The sequence below is a fragment of the Rana temporaria genome, chromosome 1 (assembly GCF_905171775.1).
Source record: "Rana temporaria chromosome 1, aRanTem1.1, whole genome shotgun sequence".
NCBI lineage: Eukaryota > Metazoa > Chordata > Amphibia > Anura > Ranidae > Rana > Rana temporaria.
In genome coordinates this window covers 584,400,081-584,425,403 of record NC_053489.1, presented here as the reverse complement: position 1 = coordinate 584,425,403, position 25,323 = coordinate 584,400,081, and the positions used below count along the sequence as shown (strand labels likewise).

General features: G+C 41.8%; 1 protein-coding gene across 1 annotated transcript in view; it reads right to left on the bottom strand.

Moving 5' to 3' along the window:
* Positions 1-25,323, bottom strand: part of GUF1 (GTP binding elongation factor GUF1) — a 64,622-nt gene that overhangs the window by 1,422 nt on the left and 37,877 nt on the right. Inside the window, exons 11-17 of the mRNA XM_040334998.1 lie at positions 22,990-23,113; positions 21,006-21,138; positions 15,536-15,679; positions 12,500-12,633; positions 11,854-11,955; positions 9,410-9,529; positions 2,994-3,030 (exon numbers count right to left, since the gene is read on the bottom strand). Of these exons, the coding sequence (XP_040190932.1) occupies positions 2,994-3,030; positions 9,410-9,529; positions 11,854-11,955; positions 12,500-12,633; positions 15,536-15,679; positions 21,006-21,138; positions 22,990-23,113 (794 nt within the window). The remainder of the gene's footprint in view (positions 1-2,993; positions 3,031-9,409; positions 9,530-11,853; positions 11,956-12,499; positions 12,634-15,535; positions 15,680-21,005; positions 21,139-22,989; positions 23,114-25,323) is intronic.

Sequence of the window (25,323 nt, the reverse complement as noted above, 5' to 3'; positions counted from 1 at the left end):
TAGAGATTGGCTGCTCTCCTGACAGGAGGGGTCTGCGCTGATTGTTTATCAGCGCAGCCCCTCCTCGGATGCCCACCCAGGACGCCACACTGGACCACCAGGGAAAATGCCAGTGACAAATGCCGCCTATCAGTGCCACCTTACCAGTGAAGGAGGAAACTGCTTTACAAAATTGTATAACAGAAATAAAGAAAAAATATATTTTCTCCAAATATTCAGTCTTTTTTTATTCGTTTAGCAAAAAAATAAAAACCGCAGAGGTGATCAAATGCAACCAAAAGAAAGCTCTATTTATGGGAACAAAATTATAAATATTAAGTTTGGGTATAGTGTAGCATGACGACGCTGAAAGCTGGCTTGGGTGGGAAGTGCCTGGTATTGAAGTGGTTAAAGCAATTGTAAGGTCCATTTTTTTTTCTTTTTTTTTTATCAACATGTTATACTTACCTGATATGGTATTGCACAGTGTAGTCCTTTGCTGGCACTCCTGGCTCCTTTTTCTTCTTGGTGTTCCACCATAGGAAGACACTTCCTATGGTGGCACACCTGTGGGCTCCCTCCCAAGCCATGTTGCCTGTGTACACAGACAGCGCAGCTCTGCCCCTCCCACCCACTTTCTCATAACAGGATTTGACTGATGGAGGCAGGAACCAATGGTTCCCTCTGCCCTACGCAAAGCCTGTGGGAGAAGACAGGCACAGCTCTGGAATGAGATCAGGCTCAGGGGGAAGTGGAAGCGATACACATACTGAAACTTTTTTTTTTTTTTACCTTATTGCATGGGATAGACTTTACAACCACTTTAACAGTATTGTATTTATTTGTTTGCCCTTCACCTGATGATCTGGCTAGCAACACGGCTACTGTGTTAGAGTGCCTACTCTCTGAATGAAGAGTAACATTTAGACAGCAGCATTGTCAGTCTGGGGGGGAGGAGGAGGGGAGTGTTAATGTATTTACTGCTAGTACATCTAACAAACTGAAGAAAAACTCCAGCTCACACTTTATAAGTAGTTACAGCAAACAGTTCTTTCTTTTTGGGATAAAAGTTTTCCATAAATGCTGATCCTTGTAAGCACCCTTGCCAATGTTAAATGGTTTGTCTCACCAATGTAACTGCTACATTGGCCAGAAAATGTGTGCTTTTAAAAAACAGAAGGAAAAAAATCTGGCACATACACAAAAGATCTGGCACATACACAAATGGGCAGGGGACAGAGTGAGGAATTATGGCAAGGATTTCTTGCTTTTAGAATATCTAAAACCGAGAAGAGGCCAAGGGATGATCTGTAGACCATACATCACTGTTGGCTGAAGTGACTAATCATGAGACTTCGTGAAGAAGATATGCTTCACCAAAATCCAGTAACAGAATGGCCTAGGTATATATTGTAGTTCACATGGTTTTTTATGTGGCACAGATTTGTAACCAATTCCATTGCCAACAAGTTACTAATGCTAAATGCTTACTGGTTTGTTTTTTGTATGAAAACTAAAAGTACACATTGCAATTACTGCCAGTGGCTATAGTTGCTACCAGTAATCCTGTTCTGTGGGCAGAATACAATAGCACTGCTGGAGGGATTCCTCCATCGGCACTATATTGATGGGAAACTTGAGCAAATTTCTTTCCTGCAACCTGGAAAATCACATCTATTGCTTGCCTTAGAGAAGGCATTCTCCTTGACGTATAAGCTATAAGGATCACAATGCAGAAATGGAAATCAGCTGAAATCTGCATCTAGCAAGGGTCTCCATTTTGAGGACCACAGAAGAGTATTGTAACCAGGAAACACTAGATTTTAATATATTGGGTGATAGGTGGTATTGTAAATCTTGTCAAGTCTAGTTAAAGAATTTAGGTTAATTATGTCAACTTAGCAAAATGGTCGAAGTCCACCCCCACCCATATCCATCCCTTTCAAGTCACAGGTATTCTGGCCATATATGCATAGATTTCTTGCATCCAGGCTGCGTTTTGAAATAAATCATTATTTAAAATGTATTATTTATTCCTATTTATTTAAAAGAGATTCCACTCTTAGAGCCCTTTCACACTAAGGCGCGGGCAGTTTTAGCAGTGCTATTCGGACAATTTGAACCCCCTGCTAGCGGCCGAAGAAAGGGTTAAATGTTCCCGTGTAGTGCTTTGCAGGCGTTTCGGCAGCGGTGCCCATTCATTTCAATGGGTAAAGGTGGTGGAGAAGCAGTGTATACACCGCTCCTCCACTGCCCTAAAGATGCTGCTTGCAGGAATTTTTTTTAACCTCCTGCTGGCCCAGCGTAAAAGCACTTGGGGTGGCAGGGGAGGCGTTTTACAGGTGCCATTTTTATGGATGCAGCATCTATCCTCCACCGGTTCTAAGACTGAGAACTGAGCAATCAAACACTACCGATCGCTTGGTTTTCAAGGCTTGCTGAGCAGAGAGCTGCGGACTTGTCAGTCACCGCTCTGCTCCCCCCCCCCTCCTCATTCACTGGAGCACTGGGCTGTGGAGGAAACAGGAGTTGCCGACTCAAGCTCTCAGCGGCTGGTCCAGGCATGTGGGTGGATACAGACTTCATTGTCACAATTTTGCCCGAGCCTGGACTGGTTCTGTGACATCAGCCGACAGCGGGATTCAACCTGCTGTCTGCTAAAAACAGATCACAGGAGTGCAGAATGAACTGCATTCCTGTGATCCACAGAAGAAGTACAGCCAAATGAGCTTTTGACTGTACCTCAAGGCAAGGCATCAGACCAAAAAATTGTGTATACATGATGCTGTAGTGTGTAAAATGTCAGGAATGTGTTCATACAGAGTTGTTTCACTTTAGGTTTACCAACAGGTTAAACATTATTGTTGGCTACATAGAACCAACATGTTCAGCAGTACATTACAACTGAGAGGAAACAAGATTTAACAATAGATTTAACAATAGAATAGGAAGTTCAACAAAAAAGATAGTTGGTAATTTTAGAGAATTAAATAATTAGCCCAAGTATTACTTACACATTTTGCCAAAACATTCTTTCTGTAGGCTTTAATTCTGCAAAAAGAAGTTTATTTTTGTAAATATAACAGATGCTAGTAATGTCATCATTAAATAAACGATATCAAAAGAAATATCAATATACCGGGGTCTAACCCAACTACAGCCCTATAGAAAGGACATGTACAACAATTTAAAAATAAGCGATTGCACAAGTCTACATCCCCTTAAAAGGTAATATTTAGTGGATGCATTTTGTCAGCAATTACAGCTGTCAGTTGATGTGGATAGATCCAATTTGTATATCTGGGCATGCGTAAAGACTTTTTCATGATTTTACCACATGATTTTCAACTGAAATCTTGCTGTCCCGGGACAATAATATTGTTACTCTTAAAGTGAGAACTAAACCTGATCCTTTTCAGCCAAGGAAGCTGCCATCTTGGCCTCTGATCTTTAATTGCCATGATGCTGCACATGTGATCAGTTATGATGGTTTGACAGTTTGGTTGAGAGCACAACCAATGTGATAGTTACATTCCAGACACTTGCTGGGAGTGCCAACTGTTTTTTTAAACTGTAAAATCAATGGCCCGGATTCACATACATTGGCGTATATTTATGCCAGTGTAGCGTATCTTTTTTAGGCTACGCCGGCGCAGAGCGCCAACCACAGCATTAACAAAGCACTCGCCCCCAAATCTACGCTGGGTTTCCTCGGCGTAAGCCAGCGTAGGTGGAAGTGGGCGTGAGCCATGCTAATGAGGCGTGACCCCATGTAAATGATGGACTGAGCGTCATAAATATACGAATAACGTACGTCGCATGCGCTGTCCCGTGGCCGCATCCCAGTGCGCATGCTCAGAATCACGTCGAAACTGCCTAAGATACATCGAATCACTGTCTACGACGTGAACGTAACCTACGCCCAGCCCTATTCACGTACTACGTAAACGACGTAAAATATGACGGCTGGTCCATACCTTTGCATGAGTTGCGCCTTATAGAGGGTGAATAACTATACGCCGGATGTAAGCCTTACGCAAACCGCGTATATTATGCACCGGGTGCAACTACGTGAATCGACGTATCTCCATCATTTGCAATGAGGCGGCCAGCCTAAATATGCGCCCACGATACGCCGGCGTAGGAAAGTTACGTCGGTCGGATGAAGCCTATTTTCAGGCGTATCTAGTTCTGTGGGCACGGCGCACAGATACGACGGCGCATACTTACACTTACGCGGCGTATATCGAGATACGTCGGCGTAAGTGCTTTGTGAATCTGGGCCAATGAGTTTAGTTCAGCTTTAGAGAATTTTTGTGTAGTGCGTTTGTTTGTTTTTTAACAATTTTGTATTTCAATTTGTTTACGTCCAAGGAAAAAAATCACAATTCAAATGAACCTATTCATAAACCGAGTAACAAAGCAGGTACAAACCTTGTAAGTTCCTGATCTGCTTCCTGTGAGAAGTTGCAAGAATTAAAGAACTTTTTTGCAACTGCGCGTTACTCTCTGTAAGATGCATTACTCTGTATGTGGCTGTGTGTCCCAAAAAGGGCTTTTAATTTTGAAGCAATCAAAAAAGTTAGTGAGAAACCTGGGAAAGGGAGACTGGTAATGGGTTGGCAAGTCTAGCAGCAAAAGGGTGCCAGACTTAGTAACACAGAGTAAAATCCACCTGTTGTTGGGGCACCATAATTTTATGAGACAGCATCTATTGCTGTTGCTGCACCTTTCACTACCAATTGCACATTGCATATGCAAAGAAAAGAAAATAGGGAGGGGTTCCAGATGTTGAAGCATGAAAATATGCGATGTGAAATTAATAGTGAAAAACATCTGTCGATTACCGGCCCCCCAGCACCCCCGTTTCACTTACCTGAGCCCTGGAAAGTCCTGCGTCGTGAACGCGCTCGATCTTTGCACGGCTTCTCTTCATTGGATAGATTAATAGCAGTGCAGTCATTGGCTCACGCTGCTGTCAATCAAATTCAATGACACAGGGCCGAGTCATACACTCGGCAGCTATGTACGCCAAGTGTATAACACGGGAGCGTGCCCGCAAGGTAACACCCTCGGGAGAGAGCTTCCCTGAGGGGGTAAGCTATTGCGAGGAGGAGCCGAGCGAGCCGCCGAGTGACCCCCAGAAGAGGACAATCTGGGCCACTCTGTGCAAAATGAACTGCACAGTGGAGGTAAGTGTGACATGTTTGTTATTTAAAAAAAAAAAATTGAACCTTTACAATCACTTTAAACTGAAGAATCAGACACTGGCAAAGGAAGACTAAACCTGCACAGTTCTAATAATTGAAGGCCTAATTTTTACATTCTAATGCCGTGTACACACGATCGGTTCGTCTGATGAAAACGGTCGTTTTCATCAGACGAACCGATCGTGTGTGGGCCCCCCCCATCGGTGAAAAAACTTAGAACCTGTTTTAAAATTATCTGATGGTTAAAAAAACAATAGAAAAAAACGATCGTCTGTGGCGAAATCCATCGGTTAAAAATCAACGCATGCTCAGAATCAAGTCGACGCATGCTCGGAAGCATTGAACTTCATTTTTCTCAGCACGTCGTAGTGTTTTACGTCACCGCGTTCTGACAAGATCGTTTTTTTAACTGATGGTGTGTAGGCACGACTGATGAAAGTCAGCTTCATCGGATATCTGATGAAAATGGTCTGATGGATTTTTTCATCGGATGAACCGATCGTGTGTACAGGGCATTAGGCTTCATATACACATACAGTGAGGAAAATAAGTATTTGAACACCCTGCTATTTTGCAAGTTCTCCCACTTGGAAATCATGGAGGGGTCTGAAATTGTCATCGTAGGTGCACGTCCACTGTGAGAGACATAATCAAAAAAAAAAATTCCAGAAATCACAATTTATGATTTTTTTAACTATTTATTTGTATGATACAGCTGCAAATAAGTATTTGAACACCTGTCTATCAGCTAGAATTCTGACCCTCAAAGACCTGTTAGTCTGCCTTTAAAATGTCCACCTCCACTCCATTTATTATCCTAAATTAGATGCACCTGTTTGAGGTCATTAGCTGCATAAAGACACCTGTCCACCCCGTACAATCAGTAAGAATCCAACTACTAACATGGCCAAGACCAAAGAGCTGTCCAAAGACACTAGAGACAAAATTGTACACCTCCACAAGGCTGGAAAGGGCTACGGGGAAATTGCCAAGCAGCTTGGTGAAAAAAGGTCCACTGTTGGAGCAATCATTAGAAAATGGAAGAAGCTAAACATGACTGTCAATCTCCCTCGGACTGGGGCTCCATGCAAAATCTCACCTCGTGGGGTCTCAATGATCCTAAGAAAGGTGAGAAATCAGCCCAGGACTACACGGGAGGAGCTGGTCAATGACCTGAAAAGAGCTGGGACCACCGTTTCCAAGGTTACTGTTGGTAATACACTAAGACGTCATGGTTTGAAATCATGCATGTCACGGAAGGTTCCCCTGTTTAAATCAGCACATGTCAAGGCCCGTCTTAAGTTTGCCAATGACCATTTGGATGATCCAGAGGAGTCATGGGAGAAAGTCATGTGGTCAGATGAGACCAAAATAGAACTTTTTGGTCATAATTCCACTAACCGTGTTTGGAGGAAGAAGAATGATGAGTACCATCCCAAGAACACCATCCCTACTGTGAAGCATGGGGGTGGTAGCATCATGCTTTGGGGGTGTTTTTCTGCACATGGGACAGGGCGACTGCACTGTATTAAGGAGAGGATGACCGGGGCCATGTATTGCGAGATTTTGGGCAACAACCTCCTTCCCTCAGTTAGAGCTTTGAAGATGGGTCGAGGCTGGGTCTTCCAACATGACAATGACCCGAAGCACACAGCCAGGATAACCAAGGAGTGGCTCTGTAAGAAGCATATCAAGGTTCTGGCGTGGCCTAGCCAGTCTCCAGACCTAAACCCAATAGAGAATCTTTGGAGGGAGCTCAAACTCCGTGTTTCTCAGCGACAGCCCAGAAACTTGACTGATCTAGAGAAGATCTGTGTGGAGGAGTGGGCCAAAATCCCTCCTCCAGTGTTTGCAAACCTGGTGAAAAACTACAAGAAACGTTTGACCTCTGTAATTGCAAACAAAGGCTACTGTACCAAATATTAACATTGATTTTCTCAGGTGTTCAAATACTTATTTACAGCTGTATCATACAAATAAATAGTTAAAAAAATCATACATTGTGATTTCTGGATTTTTTTTTTTGGATTATGTCTCTCACAGTGGACATGCACCTACGATAACAATTTCAGACCCCTCCATGATTTCCAAGTGGGAGAACTTGCAAAATAGCAGGGTGTTCAAATACTTATTTTCCTCACTGTAGCCTACTTCTACCACCGGCTGCAGGAAAACACAAAATCGGACCGTGGTTTGCGTTCCCATCCTGAACGCGATTCTTCCACGTTCAGGAGGGAAGTTAAAGCTCCCCTAACTGCAGCAGCTCCTAGACTCTGGTAAAAGCCTATGTGTACTTTGGGACATAGGTTTTTATGGTTTATGTTTAGGAGCTGGAGTCTTAAAGTTTATCTCTCAACTCATTTTATTTTTAACTTTGATTAGGGTAGGGAACAGTTAACTATTTCAATAGTAGTTTGGGCAATTGATACCATATTGTCAGCACCACCATGAACTTGTAAGTATGTCTCCTAGCAACCCCAAATTAGCATGGCACTTTTGGGTTGCTAGGAGACATACTTACAATTTTATGGACTGTTAAAATTATACAAAAGTTTATTGGTTATAGAGTTCAAATATTTCATAATAAAAACCAGCATTGTGTTAACATGGTCTTGTCATTTTTACAGCGGTACCATGAGTGATAGTCCCAACATGTTTGCTTCTTCAGGGGAATACCTGAACCACTGAGGCTTTAATACTTTGAGGAAACAGAATGTAAATAAACAACTTGATAATCGTGCATTGGTATTAAACAGAATATAATATATAACATCTTCAGTGTTGGGCAGGTCATGCTTACCCCAGGGTTTATAATTCCATTGCGGGCAAGGATAGCCGGCAGTATAGCCTTTCGGCTTCACGTCGGGAACCCTACTGCTCATGCGCGAGGCCCGCTCCTTTATCCTACTGGCCCGGGGGAGGGAGCCCCGCGCTGACGTCACGGGCCGCGGCCCGGACTCCCGGAAGTGTAAAAGGATACCTGTCAAAGACCGGTATCCAGTCTCCCCTCCCCTCCCAAAGGTGGCAATTGTGGCACTGGAGGGGGGGGGGGGGGGAAATCAGATTTTTTCCACTTTTGGGTGGAACTCCGCTTTAATGCATAAAGATAAAAAAAAACTTCTGCTTTTACATCTCCTAAGATTTCGGTCTTTTTTTTTATTTGTTGCGCAAAAAATAAAAACCCCAGAGGTGATCAAATACCACCAAAAGAAAGCTCTATTCATGGGAACAAAATTATAAAATCTGTTTGGGTACAGTGTAGCATGACCATGCTGTAGTGATATAATAGTGTATAGTGTAGTCCGATTAGATAATTGATATTTAGATGTTAGTATGAGGACTATAAATGTCAACTGAAATCTGGCCTGGTCCATTTTGGACTTATAATACAATATACACATATATATTAATATTACAACACATGCAATTGTCATTCAAAGTGTGAGAGCGCTGAAAGCTGAAAATTGGCCTCGGCAGGAAGGAAGTGTAAGTGGTATTGAAGTGGTTAAACATCATTAGATAATCTCAATCCCTCTTTTTAATAGTGTGCTGACCATGAAAATTATTTTTGTTCAATGGGCGCCCCCTGGTGGCCTATCTTGATAACATACTTATAAGTAAGAATTCAAAAAGTGAGGACCTCATGTTTATGTTTTTCTTCTATATACCCAATGTACATAGATTTTATATATATATAAAAAATGATAAATGACAGTCTGGTCCAGTTGTACCTCCTGTGGTCACAAAAGAATCTTGCACGGGACACCAAACCTGAAGCTTTAATTTCTCACTTGACCAGAGGAATGATAGACTCCGGGGTAAGCGTGACCTGGCCAACACTGCAGATTTTCTATATTGTATTCTGTAATATGTTGTTCAATACCTTGCACGATTATCAAGTTGTTGTTTTTTACATTCTCTTTCCTTAATACAGTATTAAAGTCTCAGCAGCTGTATTCTGCTGAAGAACCCCCTTGGGCGAAACATGTCGGGACTATAATTTATGGTACCGCTGTAAAAATAAGTACAGCAAGACTATATTGACACTATGTTGGTTTTTATTGTGAAATATCATAAGGTGCAATTGATGGCATTTTTGGTTGTGGGTTTAATACTGCTTTAAGCCCAATCATGACTCCCGCCACCCACACATTTTGTATTTGCTGACAGACTGAACATAGGGACATAAAAGTAGAAAATATTAAGGTCTACAGACTTACGTTTCTCTTGCGATGATCTTACTTCCAATAGCCGCTTGTACAGCAATTTCAAACAGTTGTCTGGGAATAGATTCCTGTAACCTTTCACAGATTGCTTTACCAACTGAATAGGCTTTTTCCCTAAATAACAAAATATAATTTTTTTTTTACCGTATCTATTTTCCAAAAAATCCAGTAGCCCAATAAAAATGTGCTCATACAGAAATTAGGCACCCGACACCCCAATAACTGTTATTTTAATGGACTAAGGCTCGGTTCACATCTAGGCGTCCCAAATCGCATCAAATTGCGGGACGCCCTTGCGATCCCCGTGGCTTCCAATGGTACCCCGATCGCTGCACAATTTTGCCGCCTGATGAATCACGGTAAAATCGCGCAATCGCATAGAAGTAGTTCTTGAACTTCTTTTGGTGGTACCCTCCACTGATGGTTTATCTATACACATCAGTTGTTTTTATGTTTTATTTTGTTATACAAAAGGGAGGTTGTCACCATTATTGCTAGTGTGCTACTATTAGTTAAACTATTAGTTTGAGTTACGATATAGTTGGTATATGAATTTATGTGGTATAGTCACACAGATTTATACCATTATCCCCTAGTGGAGGGTGCCACCATTACTTTTGTATAGTCATTACAGTAATTGCAAGTAGTGCTGCATTTTTATTATTGTAGGTGTGGGAACACATGTCAATGTTGGCCGTTACCCATTAACTTTCCAAGTTTTGTGTTCACTAGTGTGGTTGCGCAGTAGTATATAATATATATATATATATATATATATATATATATATATATATATATATATATATATATATATATATATATACACACATACACACACACACATATACACACATACATACACACACATATATACATATATACATATATATACACACACACACACACACACACACACATATATATTTTTATTCATATCACTACACAGCAGCGCCGTGCTCTTCGGTGGCATGCAGTACCATCCAGTGCACACGTCATATATATGTGTATGTATATGCTTTCCATGTATGCTTCAATTATTAAAAAATTAGGACTTACATTTCCAAAGCTGACCAATAACTGGACAGTGTTTGGGTGCTTATTGGAAACTGGGAATACTCACAATGTACTTGAATTCATACATCACGCATATCTTAAGCCCGGTACACATGGGCCAAAAATCTGCCAAAAACAGTTGGTTCGCCACAACACAATAGCACAGCAGGGAAAGATCAATATACTAACATTGCTTTGGTTAGTACAGCAATCTGTCCAATTGTTTTCATTTAGCCTGCTGGGTTGAACGAAAAAGAAAAAACCTTTAGGGCCAGATTCTCGTACAGCGGCGTATTGTTGCGCGGGCGTAACGTATCCTATTTACGTTACGCCTCCGCAACTTAGACGGGCAAGTGCTGTATTCTCAAAGCACTTGCTCCGTAAGTTGTGGCGGCGTATCGTAAATAGGCCGGCGTAAGCCCGCCTAATTCAAATGTGGGACAGGGAGGCGTGTTTTATGTTAATGTTATGTGACCCGACGTGATTGACGTTTTTCACTAACGGCGCATGCGCCATCCGTGGACATATCCTAGTGTGCATTGCTCCAAATACGCCGCAAGGACGTATTGGTTTCGACGTGAACGTAAATTACGTCCAGCCCCATTCACGGACGACTTACGCAAACGACGTAAAATGTAAACATTTTTGTCGCGGGAACGACAGCCATACTTAACATTGGTACGCCGCATATACGCCTCATATAGCAGGGGTAACTTTACGCCGGGAAAAGCCTAACGTAAACGGCGTATCTGTACTGCGTCGGCCGGGCGTACGTTCGTGAATTCGTGTATCTAGCTGATTTACATATTTCTAAGCGTAAATCAGCGTACACGCCCCTAGCGGCCAGCGTAAATATGCAGTTATGATCCGACGGCGTAAGAGACTTACGCCAGTCGGATCTAAGGGAAATCTATGCGTAACTGATTCTAAGAATCAGGCGCATAGATACGCCGTCGTATCTCGTTTGTGAATCTGGGCCCTAGTGTATAGGCTTTAGTCTGTTCTGATGCCATTCAATAATGTGGAGCCAGCAATACAAATAGACCATACTACTGCATTATAAATGTACCCATAAGGCCTGTTTTCATAACAGCAGTGTAAATATAAAGCTTTGACAAAGCATTTGCAGAGCTTTCAACAAGCTTCAAGAAATGCTGAAGCCTGCTAGCAGCTTGTTTAAAGTGGCAATCAACACTCCCATTAGAATCTCTGTTGAACCTTTACAAACTGGAGCTGAATGGCACTTTAAAAGCTTCAACAAAGCTTACTGAAAGATGTGCAAATGCTTTGCCAAAGCTTGCTGGTCCCTGCTCTTATAAAAGCTGAAGCCTGTATGGAATAGGCCTTAGTGTTTTCATACTGTTTTTATTAGCAACACTTCTTACCTGTGTACTATAGTCACCAATTCTTCCACAGAACGCCCATTCAATAAAATATCCATTCTGATCAGGTCAGCCGTTTGGTATCCAGCATCCTCATAATCAAAACTGAAAAGATAGGAAAAAATGCACACCGTGGAATCATCAGTGTTAGACTAGAACTATACAGGCCCTACTTGGTGAACATTGTTACTGCAATGCAACATTTCACAAACAGAAAAATAATAACCCTACCACAGCAGAGAAATCAGAAATTGCTGCAATTTACAGAAAATACACAATTTTGTTATTTTATCTTATAAAGACAATACACACTGTGTACCCAGACATTACTGAATAATTTGTCCTGTGATTCATACATCAGGGAATAAATAGCTCTTTGGTAAAAAGCATGAAAAAAGCCAATGCAGACATTTCTTGCTTTTCAGCCTGCAAGTCTAATAAATTACTTTATAGGCCTGGAAACCTAAAAGGCACACCCAAAGCCAAACACCTTTTTCACTTTGGATGGGGCAAGGAATAATTAAATCCCCATTAGGGACATACCAGAGTTACATGAAAATATGTCGACATTGAGAAAGTAAGGGACTTTTTCTAAGGAAATAATCAGCCTCTACAATATATAGAATGAGAGAATTTCTGTAGGACTTGCCTTGCATATCCAGATGACAGAGACTTTAGATTATCATAAAAATCCACCACAACTTCATTTAATGGAAACAGATATTTCACCATGATCCTGTGCTCATCAATGTACACAAAACTTTTGTGTTCAGCACGTCGGGACTGGAAACCACAAAATATATTTTAGTTCAAATATCTCTTTTATTCAATTTTCTGTATACAGGATAGTGACACTTAACATCTGGTAACATCCTATGCAAGACCAGTAGTGGGAAAAACATAAAAAAAGGGAAAAAACAGGGAAAAGGAGAATAAGAGGCCGATAGGAAAAGTGGGAACGGGAAGAGGACAAGAGTGGGAACAGGAAATATCCTGAGGATATTTTAGCTTTAAAATAAGAAGGAAAACCTAGGCTGGGTATGAGATCAAAGACATGAGAAACCTTCACAGAAGTAATGGGCTCATTTTTTTTTTTAATCCACTTTATTTTTATCTTTTCTAATTTCATACATAAATATGCCTATTCGGCATCCATTACAGTTCAGATGAAATACATTATACAACATTTTTATATTCCTATAAGATTCCAATGTACGTCACTGTATTTCTATATCCAACCCCCTCCCCCTCCCTCCCTGTAATGAGCTCATTACACACAATATAGTACAATCTAACATGAAAGTTTGGTTAGTATGAGGGTATTTAGGCGATTCGTTGTAGGCACAGGGCATGAACTTGGCAGCACGTCTATAAAGTGTGAGTCCTTTCACAAATATATTAAAATGGTAATTCTTGTACTTGTACGCATAATTAACCCTTTAGCAGAGTTTATTATATGAGTGAATGGTGCCAATTCCTGCAGTATTCAGATTTTTTCTTCTTAGGGTTCCTGTGCGCCATGGCTCATCCCAACAGCTTTCACAAGTATACAAAATTTATCGGTCAGAGAATATGGATTAAGTGTCCTTTCACACGGGCGGTCTGCCTGGCGGAATCCGCTTTGCTCAGCGGCTGATCGATCCGCTGATCCCCGCTGAGCAGGCAGATGACAGGTCTGTCTCCGCTCAGCCGGCCGGTCAGGAAATGGGTGGGGACGAGCGAGCGTCCCCCCATTACCATGCCAGGCCGCATGCCCTCAACATGGGGGGTAGGTGCTTTGGGGCAGGGGGCGCCCTGTGGCCCCCCAAAGCACCTGTCCCCATGTTGATGAGGACAGGGCCTCTTCCCGACAACCCTGGCCGGTGGTTGTCGGGGTCTGCAAGAGGGGAGCTTATCGGAATCCGGGAGCCTCCTTTAAGAAGGGGGCCCCCAGAACCCAGCCCCCCACCCTAGGTGAATGAATATGGAGTACATCCTACCCCTAGCCATTCACCTGGCTACCCCTAGCCATTCACCTCAAAATGTAAAAAAAAAACACACTACACAGGGTTTTTAAAGTAATTTATTAGTAAGCTCCGGGGGCCCCCCTCTCTTCTTTAGCTCTTTTACGAGGGGGGCCTGCTTCTTCGATGTCTTCTGCGGGGGGGGGGGGTCGGGGGGATGTGCCGGAGCATGTGCACCCGAAGCATGATGGGACTGTGACGTCATAAGAGGCCTATATAAATCGGTACGAGCCGCGCACACGGCATTACAGCGGGAGGAAGCGACGTGTCAACATCGGAGAAGGCAGAAGGCGACAGAAGCCCGGGCACCCCCAGCGGAAGACGTCGAAGAAGCCCGGGAGGGGGGCCGCTGTAAAAAGCTAAAGAAGAAAGTGCCCCCCCCCCCGGCAGAAGAGAACCAGACGGCGGTGAAGACCGGCACACCCCCCCCCCCCGCGCGCTGAAGACGTCGAAGAAGCCCGGGAGGGAGGCCGCTGTAAAAGAGCTAAAGAAGAAAGCGCCCCCCCCCCGGCGGAAGAGAACCAGATGGCGGTGAAGACTGGCACACCCCCCCCCCCCACCAAAGACATCGAAGAAGCCCGGGAGGGGGGGCGCTGTAAAAGAGCTAAAAGAAGAAAGCGCCCCCACGGCGGAAGAGAACCAGACGGTGGTGAAGACTGGCACAACCCCCCCCCCCACAGAAGACATTGAAGAAGCAGGCCCCCCCTCGTAAAAGAGCTAAAGAAGAGAGGGGGGCCCCCGGAGCTGACTAATAAATTATGTTAAAAACCCTGTGTAGTGTGTTTTTTTACATTTTTTTTCCACTAGGTGAATGGCTAGGGGTAGGATGTACCCCATATTCATTCCCCTAGGGTGGGGGGCTGGGTTCTGGGGGCCCCCTTCTTAAAGGAGGCTCCCATGTTCCGATAAGCTCCCCTCCCCCAGCCCCTGACAACCAACGGCCAGGGTTGTCGGGAAGAGGCCCTGTCTTCATCAACATGGGGACAGGTGCTTTGGGGTGGGGGGCCACAGGGCGCCCCCCTGCCCCAAAGCACCTACCCCCCCATGTTGAAGGCATGCGGCCTGGCACGGTTAAGGAGGGGGGGGCGCTCGCTCGTCCCCACCCCTTTCCTGACCGGCCGGGCTGCTGCTCGGATACGGGTCTGGTATAGATTTTGGGGGGGAACCCCACGCTGTTTTTTCGGCGTATGGGGTGTCTCCTTAAAATCCATAGCAGATCCAAGGGCCTGGTATGCTCCTGTAGGGGGAACCCATGCCGGATTTTTATTTGAAATTTGGCGTGGAGTTCCCCCTCAAGATTCATACCAGACGCAGTGCTTGATATTGGCAGGGATCCATATCGGATCCCCGTTAAATATCGTGCCGCGGCTAAACGCAACCGCAGCTAAAAGCACTGTAGAAATGCAGCTGATCGCTGTGCTTGGAGTCTTGAATTCCAAAACAGCAAAACAGCCGGTTGTCTGAAAGGGGCCTAATACTCCCCATTGCTTCGATTCACAGCAATGGATGACTAAAGCCAGATTTTTAGAGCAGGGTAGCTAAGAAACAGCTATTAAATATAACGGCACACATCACAACTTCCATAAAACCTATTGGTAATTATTTTAATAGCTACAGATATTTTTTAGCATGAAAAAAAAAAAAAAAGAAAGAAAGAAAGAAAGAAAGAAAGAAGAACTAACCTGGCAAAGTGACATTATCTTTCCAAAGTACTCATCCGGAGAAATGATTGTGCCCAGTATCATAGGTTCAAGATATTCAGACACTAGAGTCTTATCAGGAAATTCACAGGGGTTTACAATGGTTATTTCTTCTGCTCCATATTCCTAAACAATCACAAATCAGAGAAGCTTTATGACTTCTATACAGCAATCATAGTATATGAACAGCAAGAACAGCTCATGAATGATGAGAACAAATTAAACAAAAGAGTGCTCAGGGGTACTTTTGGATAACAAAGTAGCCATAAAACTCCTCCAGTTTTTCAATGGCGTGGGGCAGAGTTCAATACCCCACTGGGCTATTACAGCAAACCATTACGGGTGAGGTCAAGTTTCTTAGAAATATGAAGCATTTCCCTGCCACCAGCTCTCTTGTGGATTTACTCTGTCCAATGACACAATAAGCTGGAATCTTAGTCTAGAAACCACTGTCATGACCATGCTGGAGGCAGAAGAAACTGATGGAAAGGGACCTTTTAGTTGCTGGCAGAAGCTCTGGAAAATGTCAGTGGATAGAAATTGAGACGATGGCTGACCTATAAAAGACCAGGCTGAATAGAATAAGGAGCAAAGAGGAAACTGAAGAGTGTGTGATGAGAAATATGACGTACACAATGCTATTCAGAGCACAAGAGGACCTGCTAACCCAAATCAAACATTTTATGTGACAAGATTAGAAATGTTTTCAATTATATAACTAATAATCTACTACACAGATAATAGGGGTGCAACGGATCAAAAAACTCACGGATCGGATCGATCCTCGGATCAGGAGTCACGGATCGGATCATTTTCGGATCAGCAAAAAAAAAAAAAAAAAAAAAAAGAAGCAGGTGAGGCTGTTTGGGACTTAAAGTACAATCTTGATGTTTTTACAGATATATATATATATATATATATATATATATATATATATATATATATATATATATATATATATATATATATATATATATATATATATATATATATATATATATATATATATATATATATATAATTTTTTTTTTTTGCTGTAAAAACATCAAGATTGTACTTTAAGTCCCAAACAGCCTCACCTGCTTCCTCTTTAATCCACCCCTGTGAATTGCTATTGTGCTCTTTTTTCCCCCTTTCCCCCCCCTCCTCTCACACCAGTGCTTCACTGCTAACATTCCCATTCAGCTTGCTAGAGCCCAGTGCACAGCGTGACACGCCTCCCCGGGGAGGCGGGGAGGCGTGTCACGCTGGGCTCTGGCAAGCAGACTGGCCGCCGCTCCGGAGCTAGGCCGAAGCCGGGGACTTTCCTAGGCCTAGGCTCCGGAGCGCTCCGCGGATCGCGGGGTGTGCCGATCCGAACGGGGTGGCCCGTTCGGATCACGGATCGGTGACGATCCGTTACACCCCTAACAGATAACATATAATCTGTGCAACTAAAGGTTCATGCTTGCCAACATACTTGGTGAAACATGATTTATGGAATATTAATAGAGATCTACTTGTAAAGTAAGCAAGATGTTTTCTGCAGTGTTAATTTTGTCGACTAAAACATTTTAGTTGACTAAATGAATACTATGTTAGTCGACTAACATACAACTAAATCTAAAACAATTGAGATGACTAAAATACGACAAATGCCATTTTAGTCAAAAGACTAAGACTAAAACTAAATTGAAATTTGATTTAAAAATGAACACTGGTCTGTAGTGCATGTTCATACCTCAATACTAGGGTTGACCCGATACTAGTATCAGTATCGATACAGAGCATTTGCCAGAGTACTTGTACTCGGGGAGTCAGGGTGATCAGTGCTGTGGAGGAGTTACAAGCATTGATCACCCTGTATAGATTTAAAAGTCTGACAGCCACAGCCGGTCCTCTCTCTCAAACCCCCCCGCTGTGGCTTTCAGCGGTGCTCGGTGCTTCTCTCCCACACACGATCAACGCTGACTGTTCCCTATCCTCCTCCAGTCCCCATCTGTCCTTCTCCATGCTGCTCCATGTCTCCCTCCATACATCTGTCCCCCCTCTCTCCTCCCTGTCCCCCTCTGTGCATCTGTCCCCCTCCAATGCTGCTCCGTGTCGCAGTCCGTGCATCTGTCCCCCTCCATGCTGTCGTGGGGTATGATAAAAATAATAATATATTCAATATTTACTGGCAGAAATATGAAAGTCCAGTAGGCCTCAAAATTGAGGTGAAGTATTGCAAATGAAAGCCTTTCAGAAAACAAACATTAGCTCATGTTTGCCAAGTATCCAAGACATTAACAATTGAATTAGCTATCTATAACTTATACGAACCTTGTGTTGAATCAGAAACAATGATGTTTTTCGCAACCAAACAAGAGATGTTTAAGGAGACAATCCCGCCATAGGAATATTTCTACAGATAGCTAAACTGACCACCTTCTAATTTTTATGAACCCTTGGCGGAAACGAAAGACCAGGCCTGATGTGTACTCAGAATGATTTGAACAATGGTATCAAAGTACCTGAGAGTGGTGTTTTGAGCTCTCGGTATGGGGACTTTTTGTTTAAGAAAACTTTGGCAGAGAAACCCATTGTGAATAGATTTTAGTAAATAAACAGTATTGACTCAGCTCTCTCAGACAATAGCAGAAGAACCCAGTTAATTACACACCAAGGACAAAGACATGCATCTATCTATCTATGATATGACATATCCTATGATAGAAGTTAGAAATATTTTAAAATAACTAGATGTTATTGTAAGAGACTTTGTTAGAAGATATATATATATGTGAATTTAAATAGAAGTGTGATAGAAGCTAACCAACTTTATGAAAGATATCAAATGGTGATCATAAAAGAATATTAATTGATTGAGGGATATAACCTGTGCATGTTTAGAAAAAAACAGTTTTTAAAAGATATACTTTTATAAAGGAATATAGAAGCATGTTATATAGGATTCAAAAATATACTAAATTGTATTTTATATAATATAAAGTTACCAGAATGTGCGTATGTGTGTGTGTATATATGTGTATGTATGTATGTATGTATGTATGTATGTATGTATGTATGTATGTATGTATGTATGTATGTAGAGATAATCTCACAATAAAGGTGAGACACCTGGTGGTTAAAAGTAATATTACTTGAGGATCTCAGAGTCCAGAGAACAGTTGATCATTAAGTGGTCAGCCAATAGAAACGAGACACGTCGTGACAGTAACTCCCATTTCTGCAACCCACCTATAAGATAAGGACACATATCGGTTGGGCAGAACCTAGTATAACTTTATAGTCTTATTGTCCTGATGGGTATAAAAAGGGAGAAAATTAGATGAGAGGGATGAATCAATGGAAATGGATCAATGACTGAAGGATGACTGGAGGAGGAAGGACCCATATAGGGATGACTCAGGACTGACTCCGACGGGGAGGGGCACACTTGCACTATGCATGAGGACATATTCTTATCCCATGAAGATCCATAGAAAGCCACTGCAGCCATTTAACTAAATAGAAATTTGCTACCAAAATTAACACTGGTATTATGTTACAGGCAAATGTATCTATGCGTAACAGAAAGGGAACACGCAATGATACAGTTATAGAGTTAAAACCTTTTTAGGCAAGCATGACCTTTATACAACTTAATAGGCAAATGTTTTATCTCTATAGCACATTATGGGAATAGTTAGAACCTCTGTCTGTGTTCCTTCGCTTCCTGTCCAACAAACACAACAGGAAGTTGAGTGGAAACCTCTTTTTCACTTTCAGTTCCGTTGACTATAACATTAGGGATTTCCCATTATTTTCTGCATTTGAACCTGTCTCAGTGTTCTCTTCTGGAAAGACTGGTCTTTCACACATTTAAATAAGGAATGCAAATATTTTACCCAGTCTTTTTAAAAATATAGTTTTAGTTCTGAAAGGCAACCTGTACTTTTCCCTTTTAGGGGAAGTAACAGGTTCACTTGAGTGTGCCCCCAACTGTTCTCCCCCACCACTGGAGACGAGACATACCTAGGTCCACCAGGTAAGGGTGAGCATGTAACTTTCTTCCCACTCTTCTCATGATGCAGTGCTGAGACAATACAAAAGCCAATCATTAGGCTTAAGCACTGAAATGTGATGGTGGGTTGGAGGTGTTCCTTAGGCTTTTGTAAGCTCCAAGTCAACCTCATCCGAGTCTAAACAGTGAAACTATTAAGTGAATCTATTACTTTGTTCTGAATGGGATATCGGGTTCATGTTAAAGCCTAAAGCCTCATACACACGATCGGACTTCCATCTGACTTTTCTGTGGGTTTTGGTGCGAAGGGGCGTTGACTGTGAACTTGGTATGCATACACACGGCAGAACTTTTTCAGCAAACATACACCAAATCATGTGGTTTTTCAGCTCTTTACCGCTACCCTTGGGGCAACTTCTGCAATTGTTATCTTATCTTTAACATTGGTTCTGAGCATGCGTGTTTGTACTTTGGACTTTAGTCCGATGGACTTGTGTACACATGATAGGATTATCCTCCATCAGACATTTGTAGCCGGAAAGTTTGAGAGCATTCACAGCAAACATTTTTCCGTTGAAAAACCGAAAACAAATGTCCGATGGAGAATACACAAGGTCGGATTGTCCGATAAAACACGTTCATCGGACCGTTGTTGTCAAAAAGTCTGATCGAGTGTATGGGCCTTTAGAGGCCGATTTACTAAAGACGTTGAAAATCTTCGCTTAATAAATGTTGTGTGAATGTTTACTTTAATTATCCATTCGCACATTCCTGTTCATTTATTTTATCTGAAAATGACTGGATAATTTAAGTGAATATTTACACAATTTGTCAAGATTCTCACCTCCTTTAGTAAATCATCCTCTTAAAATGTAGTGAAACATTTTTTTTTTGTTAATAATAGCAATAAAAAGTGCCCTTGTGCTGATGGCTCCTGTTTTAGTTGAAATCTGAAGTCCTCTGAACCCCACCGCAACACCCCAAAGTGGTAATCTTCTGAATGAAAAGCATTCTATGAATGTAGGATTGGCAGAGGAATGAAAGTTTCCCTCCTCCATTCATAGGTTTTCATTCATATTAGCACTGCTAATAGTACAGCTTCTACGAATGGAGGAGGTGGGTGGAAAGAACAAGCATAGTCAGCATTCTTGATGAGTGCCTGTTAAAGGACCCTTGGGCTCCATTAATCCGCGCACACTGGAAGATCAATGTTGGAGACAGGGGACAGGAGGTCAGAGGACTTCAGATTTCAACTAAAGCACTAGGAACACTTTGCCTTGGTATAAGTACATCCCTTATATAGGCTTACTGCTCTTTTTGTGTTACTACATAGATAAAGTGAGCAGCACATAGAGGGCAAGGACTGATGTGAACATACAATATGCAAATTGCTGCAAAAATTGCTGGCACTATATAAATACTTGTAACAATAAATAAGGAGTAAAAGTAGCTCTGTGGACATCTTACCTTGATAAGTTTCGGAGAGGTGAGCACAGCCTTGTATGGGACTGTTGGTGATGTCATGATGACAGACGCATTGTATTCCTGCTCCAGCCTTTGGTTAAAAACCTCCATATGTAGAAGCCCAAGAAAACCCAACCTGTACAGGTATATAGTTAGTGGTATTTGTGATTTATGTAGCTACCTGTTCACATAATTGGCAATGAAAATTTTACAAGATAGGCAACACAAAAACAAAAAGTAATGTTTCCAATTTAATTCTAAAATAAAAAAAATAAAAAATGTATACTCAAAAAGCAAAACTGTCACATTTTCAAAATTTGGCAGTAGCATTGAAAGCATTCCAGACATAACATGGTTACAGATGATTCCAGGTATCGATATTTTATTCATAGCTATATTGGTTTAGCTTGGACTAATGTAACTATTGATATACCATACCTGTGGGATGCCCCTGAAAGCTGGAAATCACTGAAGCAGATACTGCTACTATAACGATACTCCAATGTCCTGTGATGTCATCGAGCTTGACGCTGCACTCCACTCGCTCTCGTTTCTTTCGTTTATATCAGGGGTGCCCAACCTTTTGAAGTGCGAGGGCCACTTAAGTGACTTGGTAACTGGTCGCGGGCCACAATCTGCGGAGCGGGCAGATGGCAGGTCCATGTCCGCTCACTATATGCAGAGCAGACACGGACACAGCCGGATCAGATTGGAGGTAGGACAAGTCAGTTTACATCTGTCACTCCTTAGAGGTGAATAGAGGGTCCAATTGGGTTGGGCTGCTTTCACACTGATGCGCTGTGGTTTACCCGTACAGCGGGTGCAACGTAGTGTACCTTTGGATTTTCTGCACTTTGCAATAGACTTCTATTATATTCTGCAGGTTTGGTGCACTTTCAGAAAGCTCACCAAACTTGTAGGTAATAACAGATGTGTATGGCTCGGTGCAGGTAACCTGCAGGTGCGCTGCTCTGCATTTGCGGATTAGTTTGAAAGCAGTTCACCACTAACCATTGCAGAACAGATATGCCCATATATAAACTGTGATTTTAGGAATAAACTGACCTTTAATAACAGTATTTTATTCTATTCCATCCCAGAGCAGGAGGTCGCGGGCCACATTAGAGGGCTCTGCGGGCCACATGTGGCCCCCGGGCCACTGGTTGGGCACCCCTAGTATATATATATATATATATATATATATATATATATATATATATATATAGTGTACCTAGGGGGCACACCTGTAAAGCCTCGTAAAACATGACCGCTTTTCCCGACGAGAAAACTGCAATTTTTTAGATTGGTCGGGAAAACCGGTCTTGTATATGCTCCACAGCATTTTTCCCCGACGAGTAAACTACCCGCAAAAAATCAGAACCCGCTCTATATTGTTCATTGTGTTTCCCGTCAGTCTTTTTCTCGTCGCGAAAACCGCTTGTGTGTATGCTTTTCTGAGGGGGGAAAAAACTGCATATGCTCAGAATCAAGTATGAGACGGGAGGCGCTCGTTCTGGTAAAACTAGCTTTCGTAATGCTGCCGTCTGAACCCCCTGTGTGCCCCTTCCCCCAGCAGCGCTGCTGGCTTCCCTCCTTTCTTCTCCTGCCGGCAGCTGCTGCGAGCACGCAGGGGAATGTGTAAAGATGGAGAGCGGGGGAAGGTAGGCTGCATGGGGCACCGTAATTTATAATAGCAGCCTTGGATGTACAGCTCAGTGTACAGTGCTGGAGAAGACAGTGAGCAGACAGGTAGGGGAATTTTATTACAGAAGAGACAGTGCATGTCTTACTTTACTTCCATTTTCATTTTTTTTTTAACCTTCAATATATAGCTCTTTCTCCTTCCTTGATCATACCCAAAACATTATCCCTGTTTAGATTTCTATTTATTTCAAATATCTAATTTAGCTGATTAGTAATACAATATTTTTATTTTCATTATTTGCGGGAGTACTGAAACATATATACAGTAACAGAACACACTGACCTCCATCCAGCTCCAAGCGCTGCACTGCTGTCCCGGGTAACAGACACACTGGAATCATTTAACGTCAGCTTCTCCAAGGCGCTTTTCAAATTGCTATACTCTGATTGGTCCACTGGAAACATGCCTTTCACAACAACAGGAGACATGTGAAATGAACTGCTAATTGTTTATCTCCAACTTTATCATGCAAATACATTATCTCAGTCTATCATTCAGCCTAGAGAAAAACAAAACTTCAAAGCCAACCTGAAGAGAGACGCTGCATGCATTATTTATCACCATTGCGTATCAATTTCTGACAATGGCAAACGCTGGCAGTATCAGAGGTCCTAGCGCCTGATAATTTTCGTTTTTAGATATTTATAAGACTTGCATGTTTCTGCTGCACCCAGCTGTAGGAAAAGGCTGGATAGTTCTTTAGGTTTAAAAATGGTTCAGTGAGTGGATTTTCTCTGTATGGGACCAGGTGCCTTACTAGGATATTATATATCAGATTGTATGCATTGAATGTCAATAAATCACATTTCTTAGCTACAGATGCAGAATAACTAGAAATTTTAAAAAGATTGAATTTTTTTTTATATTTTTTCGGTGTAAATGTTTTTAACAACTGTAACCACTTCAGCCCCGGAAGATTTTCCCACTTAATGACCAGCCCATTTTTTGCGATATGGCACTGCGTTGCTTTAACTGACAGTTGCATGGTTATGCAAAGCTGTATCCAAACAAAATTTAGTCTCCCCCCCCCCCCCGTAAATAGAGCTTTCTTTTGGTGGTATTTGATCACCTCTGCAGATTAGATTTTTTGCGCTATAAACAAAAAAGTATATAAAAAAAACTTTTTTTTTTTTTTAACTTTTTTGCTATAATAAAATATGCAAAAATAAATACACATTTCTTCATCAGTTTAGGCCAATATGTATTATTCTACATATTTTTGATAAAAAATAAAAATCACAATAAGGGGAGTATATTGATTGGTTTGCACAAAAGTTATAGCGTCTGCAAAATAGGGGATGGATTTATGGCATTTTTTATTATTATTTTTTAGCGAATTTTAGGGGGACCGCGGCATTGAGACCAGATTGGGACCACTGACATTTATACAGTGATCAGTTCTATAAAAATGCACCGATTACTGTATAAATGACATTGGCAGGGAAGGGGATAAACACTAGGGGACGATCAAGGGCTTAAATGTGTTCCCTGGGAGGTGTTTCTAACGGTGGGGGGAGGGGACTGACTGGGAGTACAGAGAGAACGCTGTTCCTAATCACTAGGAACAGATGAACGGGGATCTGTTTGTTTACATCACGACCACCGGCCACACACATCAGCTCCCCTGCCGTGCAGCGGGTGCGCCTGCTATAGCTGTTAAAAAAAAGGGACAGACCTACAGCTACGGCAATTTGCAGGAACGAGCTGACCTGCCGCCGTATGATGACGGCGGCTGGTCAGCAGGCGGTTAAAATAGAACTATAGGCAAAAACAATTTTTTCAAATGTATTTTCTCCATCTATATCCCATTGCAGAGATACTTTACTTCCTGTACAACTTTACTTCCTGTACAATAGCCAAACAGGAAGTGAGAGAAAATCCCTGAAAATGAAGGGGATTTTCTTGGGGACCCCCAGGTGGACAGATCTAGTGTCCCCATTGGAATATTTCCCCTATATTACTTTTCTGGGGACAACCCAAAATTTGGGATTTTATTTTACTTTCACTTTCAATAATAATGCTAGGGGGCACAGGCAGCAATAAAAACTGACAGGTGTTCTAATCCCTCTCTCCTCTATCCAAAGCTAAAATATAATATATATATATATATATATATATATATATATATATATATATATATATATATATATATATATATATATTTGCCTCTAGCTATACTTTAAGTTGAGGTGACAATATCCTAAAGTCTATCTCTAGGAAAAATATATTTTATTAAGTTTTGTATAAAGTGGGGAAATGTTAGATCTTCTGCCAGATTTTTAATTCCGTTTGTGATCCCACTGCCCTGGTAACCATTGTCACCAAGAAAAAAAGTGAATAAAAATCCAATGATTTTCTCAGAACAAAAAAGTTAAGGGGGAAATCTTCCAATTGGGGCACCTGAATTGTCCCATAGTTTGTAGACACAATAACTTTTGCGCAAACCAACCAATAAATGCTTATTGGGATTTTTTTTTTTACCAAAAAAATGTAGCAGAATACATATTGGCCTAAATTGATGAACAAATTAGATTTTTTACTGGATATGTATTAAAGTAAGGAATATTGTTTTTTTTTTCAAAATTATCACTCTGTTCACAGTGTAGAAAATAAAAA